At 36.6% G+C, this 10,756-nt stretch overlaps 1 protein-coding gene across 1 annotated transcript; it reads right to left on the bottom strand.

Annotated features, from left to right (window-relative positions):
- Window positions 1–8,955: 8,955 nt before the first annotated feature.
- Window positions 8,956–10,480, bottom strand: LOC110675654 (keratinocyte proline-rich protein-like). The gene is made up of 2 exons (XM_021841218.1): window positions 10,267–10,480; window positions 8,956–10,202 (listed from the first exon to the last, which is right to left on the bottom strand). Exons 1-2 carry the CDS (start codon window positions 10,279–10,281, stop codon window positions 9,147–9,149), a joined length of 1,071 nt encoding a protein of 356 aa, XP_021696910.1. The 5' UTR covers window positions 10,282–10,480; the 3' UTR covers window positions 8,956–9,146.
- Between the last annotated feature and the right edge of the window lie 276 nt (window positions 10,481–10,756).

Genomic DNA, 10,756 nt, shown 5'->3' with positions numbered 1-10,756 from the left:
TTTTCTTTTCTGCTCTAAATGCGGGCAATGTTTACATAAAATGACATCCGGACCAACATCCGGACGACGAATGTTCACCGGATGAACATGAAGTGGATGAATGCACAACGAAATCGTTCATTTTTTGTAAACACGGCCCGCAGTAAAAGGTGTTCTTCCCGGTGGAAGAAGCAGCGTGACGTCATTGTAAATTAGTTCATCAGGGTATTGAATTGAGAAATATCCTGAAGAGCACTGCCGTTGGAATTACTTTGTAAATTATTCCATGACCGATGTTTGGCATTAAAGTCACCAATGACAAACAATTTAGACTTATTGCGAGTCATTTTTTGCAAGTCAGTTTGGAGCAAATTAACTTGCTGTCCAGAGCATTGGAAAGGCAAATAGGCAGCTATGAAAGTATATTTACCAACTGAAACACCTAAAGTTTCAAAAACTTTAGTTTCAAAGGACGTAAACAGTTGATGTTTTATACGCCTATGAATGATGATTGCAACTCCACCACATACTCCATCAAGTCGATCATTACGATAAACATAAAAGTTAGGATCTCTTTTGAGTTTGGATCCAGGTTTTAAATACGTTTCAGTAATAACTGCTTTATTTATGTTATTAACTGGTAGAAAATTAAACAGCTCGTCCTATTTACCATTCATAGAGCGAGCATTCCAATTAAAAATATTAAAATAATTATTTGGATTCATTAGTAAAACGTAATTCAATAACAGGTTGATAAGATTGTAACGCCCAATAACAGATAAATTTTACACCCACTTGGACTGCTTCAGTCATAATGGTAGTTTTTTTTTTTCATTTGATTTGAAACAATTAGAACGGGTACTCATAGTATGTAAAGGGGAGGAGTTCGAATTACCTGCTATGAAATCGGCTCATAAGGATTTTCCTTGGGTAGATACATTCGAAATTAAAAGATTCGAACGGCTACCCGACGGCTTAAAATTAGTTTGTGAATGAGCATGTTTATTATCATCCTGATGGGTATGATTCAAAATCAAGCGATCGTTAACTGAAAAATGAGCATTGTTCGATACTCTACCAGGAGAATTCCGGAAACGGCTGTTATCGTAACGGACATTACCGTTCATCTGCCTGGAACGAGCCTCAACGACTTGCCTACGCGAAGGGCAATCCCAGAAGTTAGATTTATGAGGGCCTCCGCAATTCGAGCATACGAATTTTGTGGTATCATCCTTCACAGGACAATTGCATTAGTGTGAAAAGAACCTCCGCAAATCATGCATTTAGCACCCATGCGGCAATGTTTTCCATGACCCCACTTTTGGCACTGACATGACTGAATAGGGTTCTGGTAATTTCCTCCAGGTTTCTGAAAATGTCCCCATGTCACACGGACATCCAGAGGTGCGTCCACGTTCCAAATCATGGGTAGGACAAACGTTCAAATATTTTGTGCACAGTTAAAACTTCAAATTTAACCCTTAGGAATCCTAAGCTGGAAATTGAAAGTTTCTATATTGGAGGGCCTTTGAATTGAGTTGATGAAATTCTATTGTTTCCAAGCGTTCTCAAGATGTTTTTAGGTGATTTTCCGCTCAACAGAAAAAAATAACATAATTCTTAGAAGACTGGCTTGTTTTTAGACTCCCATACAATTTGTATAGAATAAAAATTGCTAAAAAATCAAATTAGATTTTCTCAAAGCTAGGTTTTTATCACTGGCATCCCTTTGCTTCTAACTCCCTTATTTTCATGCCAGTCGTTACCACAAGCCTAAGGATTTTTTTCGTCTTTACAGGGCGACTAAGTACCTTAAACATAGGAAATTGGAGACCTCGTGTCTGAAAAAAACAGACCAAAGAGATACCTGAAAGGAACCCAAAACGCGGCCTCAAAGATACCAAACTTGAATCAAGAAAACAAAACGAAACCTGATAGGAGATAAGAGTTGTTGTTCAAATATTACTCAAGAATGTTTTTCCTAGGGAATTTCTCCAAAAAATTTGTTTAGCATGCCTCAAAAATTCAACCTGAGTTTTCCCAAGAAAATGCACAAAAATTGAATTCCTCCAAAGATTATTTCAGAAACAATTCCTACAACAAAAATTCTTGCAGATTATCTTGAAAAAAATCTTTGAGCTATTTTTTTTCCAAAACTCTGGAATAAACTTTTGGGGATTTCTTCAGGAGAAACTATGGAGAAATCTTTGAAAGATATTCTAGAATAACAACTAAATAATTAGGTTGAAGGGTTAGTGGAAAAATATCTGGAGAATATTCTAGAATAGCTTAGAAAAAAATCAAAATAATAACTGAGAAAATTACAAGACATATTAGCTTTAGAGTCCTCAAAGATTTCAATATTTTTTCAATAATTATCTGATAATTCTCAACAGGTGTTCCAGAAACTTTACAAGAATAGCTTCCAGGAATGCTCGGCAATTGTTCCAAAACATTTACAAGAAAAATGGCCGTAGATGAATGTTTTCAAAAAACAATCCATTGATTCATTCAGAAATGCTATAGAAGATTGCTCCATTGTCATTGTTACAATTATTAGTAATTTTACCAGGATTTTCACTAAAGATATTTTCAATCATTCTTCTCAAAAGCCTTAACTTTTAAGGATCATGAACAAACAATGTCACGCTTTACTAGGCATGAGAACACCATGAAAAACCTTATCGTGACTTCCATCCTTTATAAGAATAAGTAGGACGTTGATCGAGTTTGTATGTATATTGAACAGATAATAAATAGTTTATTCTATTTTATAAGCTTTGTGCTGATCTTGTTTTTTTTTCTTTTTGTTGAATCGTGGGTAGGACAACCCTTTGAATGTCCTATCCAGGTGTTTTTGTGCGTAGTACATGTACTACCTGTAATACCCACTTCCCGCGCCACTGCGGACATCGAACATAACTGGACAAACATTTCAAAAGGGCACATCGACGTTCGTAAACATTGGCTTTGCAAGACGCTGTTGAGCCCATTTCAACTCGATTACGCTCAGCAATAACACTATCAGGAAGAGCTAGCATCAATCAGCATCAATCTTTCGGATACTAGTGTTAGTTTGCGTGGGCGGGCTAAAAAGGGCTCTACAGCAACGTTTCTGAAAAAAGGCTCAAGACCTCTTGGGCCCTTTTCAAATGTTTGTCCAGATAAGTCTTGCTTTTTCTAATGGCCGGTACGCTGGTCATAAGTACTGTGCAAAAGGATAGGACACGAAACGGTCAAGGAATGATTCCGCAACCGAAATTACTTGAGCTGTACGCTGCTGAGAAGTAGAACTGATTTCATAACATCGGTAACGCCTGTTGTACAAATCAAATGGAGCTGTCACTTTTTCGTACGGAAAAAATACCGCTCAATTATTCCGCAAGTAAAAGTGACATTTCGCTCATACTGGATCAGCTGTCAAAATCACTTCGGTAAAAAGGAGAAATTTTACTTGAGCGCTTTACGTTTCAGGTGCATACTACGCATAAAGCTTTAATATTATTTAGATCTTTTTTGATAAAGTCAACTGAACAACGCCAGATTGGGTTCTCTTTTTCATAATGATTACTTGGACTGGGGAAAAGTAAATCATTTATTCCATTTTTGATCTCTTCAGGTGACTTATAGTCACTTGAGAGACCTTTCCAGACAGCTTTGAAAAAACGTTCAGTTTTGTCGTCATAAGTTAAAAATTGTGCTTTTTCAAGATGTTTGAGGCGAAGTTCGCGATCTTTAAAAGTTTCCGGCAATACGCGACAGCCTCCTCTCTTTGCGATTTGCAAGGAGACCTTGATTCCCCTAATGGAGTTCAAGATCTCCTGCCTAAATCCCCAAATTCGGAACAACTGATCACGATAGGCGGCACTCTTTGCTTCCTCACTTGAATCAAAGAGCCTGGGCTAGAGACTGCTTCGATTTGGTGTTCGGAAAATTTGTCTAGAACATCCAACTGATTGCTCATTTCGATGCAATTAAAACGTTCTTTCTTCCTTTCTTGCCACGTTTAGTGATAGTTTTAAATCCCACTTTTTTGAAGGAAGTTGTGAATTCAGAGATTCACGCTTCCTTTTGTTTGTAGTTGCAACCATGTTTAGTGAATAAACGAAAGAAGACGAGACTTTCTAAGAGGTTTTTTTTTTCAAGACCGTCTCCAAGAAGGATTACCACCGCTACCTTTCGCCAACGGGTCCAACGAAAAATCGAAGGCACGGGTCCAAACAAGGATCGAAAAGAGATCAATAGTAGTAAAAAAGTACTGAAAAGTATCGTTTTTTTATTTTAGCGCTGAAAAGTACTGTTTTTGTAGCACTGATAAATACTTTCTTATTGCTTTAGGTAGTTTTGAAAGCTTTCAAGAGCAGAGAGAATTCTTGTACGCCCAGCATGAAGGTACGATGCGCACTTTTTGCACGTGCCTCTGCTTCTGTCAACACCAAGCAATTCATCAGCGGAGGCGACCACCTACCACATTTACGCTGGTACCGTCGTTGGGGGTGACAATGGGTCAAAAAGGGATATGTGCGATTTATTTTTTGAATAACTATCGCAATTTAACTCCAATAAACTTCAAATTTGGTGTGTATGTACTTTGATGGTACATTAACTACTGTTCAAAAAATTAAAGACAAATATTTATTCACAGCGGCACCACAAGTGAATGCAAAATGACCCAATCTCACCCCATAGAGGGGGTGACATTGGGTCACTGTAATTGAAATAACTTGTTTTTGAGAATATGATTTAAAAACCATTCACAACTGAAAAATATTGATAAAAAACGATGCAAACAAGACAAAAAGATATCTAAGATGTTTCACAGGTATGCTAAACTCACTTAAAAGAACAATTATACCAAAAAAATTGAAGAGCTATGAGAAAAAATATGAAAACCCAACATTTATCGTCAAGTTTACATTAATTTTCTTGTTTTTTCCCTCAAATTGTCTTTAAAGTATCATCCCCATTGACATAAAGCTTATTAAGTTTCCCCAAAGGTGTTCTGAAACAGTGATTGTTTCAAATCTTCACAAATTGTTAAATTTCGGTGCGACATTCAACGATCATTAAATTTCAGGCAGAAGTTGACGTCATAATCCCAGTATTTCAGCAATCCAACTCATTGGTACTTCCGTGAGATGTTTCTATAATATAAAAACACTGATAAATAATCATCTGAATCAGATTGATACAATGACATCATGATGCGCAATCTTGTGCTCAATATCATTCCCCTATATGCACGCAATGCGCTAATAATATGAAAAGAGATGTTGCAGCTGATCCAATCCAGCGAAACGGTAAAACATGGTTTGGCAAAAAGACCAAAATACAGTTTTGTGTAACTCATTCTCTTTTTGTCACTTGAGCGTTTTTCATTTTGCGAGGCAGTGCGACTCTGAAAATATCGACTGAAATGATTGAGAAGCAGTTATTATGGCATTCTATGCATCTAAGTAGTGTCTCAGACACGCTTCTACAAATCATTCTACCTTTTAAACTCCATTCCAAAGCTTTATTCAGGAATGTCCAATGTAACATTAGAATCGTGTTTATTCATACAGTGGCCCAATTTCATATTCGTACAGGATACTGATTCCACATCAAGTTAGCAAAAAAACTATTAAATGAAGTATTGAGCTACAAATACTTTATCCACATTGAAGGTAATAGGTGTCATCTATTGTTTGCCAATCACAAAATGTTTCCATTTACATTCATCTTTGGATTAATAGAAAAGTATTGAATTGATGTCTAAAATTCACCCAATTCCATATTCGTACACCTACCAAAATTCAAACGCACAACGTTCAAAACTAAATTTAGAAGCTTTATTTGATTACTGAAGTGCTTTATTATGATGTTCAGATGTAGTGAAACACATTTGGACAATTTATTTGTGGACATATATAAAATTTAGGTAAAATAATGAGAATTGCCAGTTTTCCAATGATTTTTGCTATAAAATACAATAATTCGAACAATAACGTTTATTTTTGTCACTGGATCCAATCTTTAGATTATACTCGTAAGCTCTGATAGAAATTTAGTTGAAATATATACACTTTACAGAAATCATAAACAGTTTTTATCCATTTTGAGTTCAGAAAATTGTTGTGCCATAAGTTCAAAACTCTTCTAAAATGATATTTTTAATCAATGTAAACCAAATTTTTATTCTAAACAACAGGTAAATGTTAATTTTGAATTTGTCTGTAAAAATAATTTGAACTACGAACTTCGTTTTACAATAAAGTACCCTAAGCTACGCTGTACATACCTCCACATAATTGATGTCATCGTAATATTCAATTATCTTTGAAATAATATTTGAATTATATTCAAAATAGCACCCTATTTTGCAATTTATTGATTTTATAAGAAAAATACAAAATAACTTGAATGAGCAGAGAGCATTGATACACTAATTAATAGAATATATCCTGTTGTTTTCATCATTTTAAAAACACGTTTGTTTTGCGGTTATGGCAATAATATTTATTCTATAAATCTCTATAATCATGTATGGTAGTAAAATGTAAATTAAAAATTATAATTACGCAATGTTTTGATAGGAGCATTAACTATGGATTATGTATATACATTTAGGAGCCAAACATAGAGAAATTGACTAAAATTTTTGGTTTTGGATTTGTTATAAATATTATATTACCTAAGATTCAAAAGTATAAGTTGTCGATATCCACTCTTCGCTACTCTAAAACTGATTATAATTTTTTGAAACTTGTGCAATATTCGCAATTATCATTCCTAAGGAAGTGATGTTGAAAAAAATGCAATTTATTGTTCGACTTACCGAATATTTTAGCAAAAAACATGGGAAAACTGGTATTTTTCTTAAATTTACTTAAGTTTCAAATATATCTGTTTATAAATTTTCTAAATGTATTCTACTGCATCTGAACAACACAACGAAGAGCTTCAGTAGTCATGTAGTCCATTAAAAATTAGTTTTGAATGCTGTATATTTCTTTTTGTTAGGTGTACGAATATGGAATTGGGTCAATTATAGACACAATCTCAATACTTTTCCATTATTCCTAAGATTTAAGCAAATGAATACAGTTTGTCATTGCCAAACAATAGATGACACCTATAACCTTCATTATTGATAAAGTATATCGAAGTCCATGCACCATATAATAGTTTTATACCAACTTGATATGAAAACAGTGCCCCGTACGAAAATGAAATTGAGCCACTGTAAATGTTACATAGGACATGTGGTTGGTTCTTTGATCAAAGGTCCAATGTAACAATTGATTAAAAGCGATGCAGTTTTGAACATTGGTCATTTTGTTAAGCTTTGAATAGATTAATTTGTTGTTAATATATCAGAACGAGTGTTCTACCCAAGTAACAATTTTAGTTTTATGAATTACTTCCAGGGTGCTATAAAAAACGCCCATAAAACCACGGTCAAGGCACTGTTGCTTTCATCGCATCCCCCAAAACCTCTTGTAGATTAGAACGTGACTAGTTGGCCCACTCTAAAAGAGGCTATGAAGTGTATAATTATGTCAAACAAATAATTCAAAATAGCATTTATGGTAGCTATTTTGAGGCCACCTGTTCTAGATGAATGTTGCTTCATCTTGAAAATGATTTTATCATAACGTTGATCTTGCCGGATTTTTTCCAACGTAAACAAACCAAAATAAGATCGAAAACATCAAATAATAATTTGTCTCGTAGTGCTTGGTAAATATTTGAAGAAATTTATTTTGATATAGTGCTCAAATCTTTAGTGCCGAGTAAGATTTACTGTGAAGTGTGATGAAAAAGAAGTTAAATTGCGTGTCCCCCTCTCTGAAAGTGATATATTTCAAGTTATTTAGCGATTGTTAAAAGAAACCGCCAGGAGAAGAATAAACTATATTCAAAATTTCTTGGTTTGTATGGGCAGTAATTGAGCTTCAAATTATATTTGGTCAGTTTAATCATCATACCATAGCATTTTAAGAGTGAATTCATGGAAAAAAAAAATGATTTGAAAACAGTGAAATTGTTGCAACCGGAGTGAAATTAATATGCCGGAACCATAATTGATATTGCCATCGACAAATGCTATTTTGTTATCATAAATACATGAATAAGGGCACACTGTTATGATTCGGCATTTATGGATGTAAAATGCCTTAATAAATGCTGATTGAAGATGATTCAGCTTTTTTCGCTTTTTATGGTAACTAAGCAGCATTTAACAAAGTTTGACAGTTCAGGCGTGATGTTTTGAAGAAAATACGCGAAAAAATTGAAAATGGATATCAGTTTTGCATTTTCCCATTGGGAATAAGTGTTCCTTGGTAATAACGCAATATAAGTGACATTATATTGGTGTGGCAAGTATTAAATTTGCAATGCTAATAGTGGTTTCGCATCTTATGAGCCCCAATACTGATTTGGGAGGTATTAATAAGGTAAGTCATCAGAAACCAAGTGGATGTCATGCAACTTAAAAGCAGCTTTTATGACAACAAGCTGTATTATATCAGTCTTTTATCATAGCCGTAACAAATAAGAGTCGTTCAGCCATGGCAAGCAGTTTAAATAAGGTATTGTATGATGCAATAAAGCTGATTTTGTAGCCACTAAATTTTGACTTTATGTTTTGGCTCAAAAAGGTTTTGAAAACAGCCAAGAGCCGAATTACAAAATATCATCTTTTGGCAACGTTAAATGTCGCCTCTAAGTATTATAGCAATCAAGTTACTGTCATAAAACATTAATAAATCCACACGAAAGCCAAGTTGCTGTGGAATTGTTACTTGGGTAGTGTGCTGCTAAGTGGTGCAACGCAAATGATTTGCAATGATAATCTCGATTTGTTTACATTTGTTACTTAGGACGTTTTGAAAAGTTACGCGAGAATTCATCAGCGGAGGCGACCACCTACCACATTTACGCTGGTACCTTGCATAGCAAAACCTCAAAGAAATAAAACGATAAAAATAAAATTTTGGTAAAATCTGTTCTTTGTTGATATTTGTGTCAGATAGCCTTATTTGGTTTCTCAAACAAGTGATTCATGTATTTCATTGTAAAGTTTTTGTACAACTATCTTCTTAGTCTACTAATTTACTATTTCAACATCTATGCTTAAAGTACTATTAGTGTTGAGCATCAGTTAACAGAAGATTAACTATTTAGTGATCGCATATGGTTCCACCCACAGTTCCCGCTGCAAAGTGACCACCGGCGCCATAGTGTCCACCAGCGCCGAAGTGGCCTCCAGCTGCAAAATGTCCTTCTGACCCAAAATGGCTAGAAGCGCCATAATGCCCTAGAGAACCCCCTCCGTAATGGCCTCCACTCGAATAGCCATATGAACCGGAATGTAGATGTGATCCATGAGTTTGATGAACTCCGTGGTTCGAAACGGAAATATGTCCCGTGGTGGCGAGGATTGGAGCATGTGCCGCGATCACTGGAGTGGACACTATTGGAGTGCTCACAATTGGTGCACTCACGACAGGAGTGTAGTGCTTGGTGATGAGCACTGGCTTAGTCACAACTACAGGTTTCGTTACTACGACTGGAGTTGGCACTTTCACTGGCACTGGATACGGGTGTGGCACTGGTACTTGCACGTGCTTTGTGACGGGGTATGGAACTGCCACTGGCACTGGACGATCAATAGGAATCGGTATGGGTTTCTTTACGTACACTGGGTATGGTACTGGTTTTGGCACTGTTATTGGAATCGGAATGGTCTTCTTTATAAAGACTGGATAAGGTTTTGGCACTGGCACAGGGATGTGTTCTTTGATAGTGGCTGTGTAGAATGGTTTCGCAAATCCTCCGTAGCTTCCGCGATAACCACTGTGGTATCCACCGTGACTAGCGTATCCTCCGCCATAGCCGTAACCAAAACCAGCTCCATGGTATCCACCCTCATAACCGTCACCGTGCCCGTACAGCCTTCCATAGCCTCCGCCGTAACCTCCACCGTAACCTCCGCCGTAACCAATGCCGACACCTTTCCCAATTAATCCAGCCGAGTGACCTCCATACACACCACCAGAAAACCCAAGTCCACCGCCGTAACCGATGCCTAGCGATAGATGCCGTTTAGCAGTTTTCTTCTCGCCTTCCATCGTAGATGCTTCGTTGTTTTGAACCAGCCCAACTGCGTTAGAATCTGTATTCGGCTCATCTCCGAGAACGACTATCGCGCTTAGCGTTACTAACAGGAACGAAATCTAGAACACACGAACGTTGTATCACTTAGATGATCAAATACCATACTGTACACTGTATTCTCACCGGTAAGCCCTTCATGTTACTCGATCGAATGCACCAACGCCTAATCCCGTTGAATCAGTATCACACAATCTGCTGATGGATTTGATACTGTCGACGAACTCCGAAACTGTCCTCACCTTTATACCTTTCATGAGTAAATCGTGCACCTGATACGTGCGTATCTCCTAATATCCCAACCCGGAGTCAGAGCATAAGTTTCCGAGTCTTGTCAGGTGACTTCCACGCATTAGATCATAACGTCTGTCAAGCAGTCGGTTATCGCATTACGCAGGCTGGGCCGCGCAGATCGATGTAGAATTTGCATATAATTACATCAATCAATCCATCACGATGGACACACTGGCAAAAGATCTTCTGGGGCGCGGGGTAGTGCAACAAAAACGCGACTAAATAAAAGTTTATCATAATCATGTCTACCCTGGCTAGTGCGTGCAGTTCTTTGTATTAGGGATGTCAAGTCAAATTAAGTTCGTTGAATACATCAAACCAA

Source organism: Aedes aegypti, chromosome 2 (genome assembly GCF_002204515.2).
Source record: "Aedes aegypti strain LVP_AGWG chromosome 2, AaegL5.0 Primary Assembly, whole genome shotgun sequence".
Taxonomy (NCBI): Eukaryota; Metazoa; Arthropoda; class Insecta; order Diptera; family Culicidae; genus Aedes; species Aedes aegypti.
This window is presented reverse-complemented; position numbering and strand designations above follow the sequence as displayed.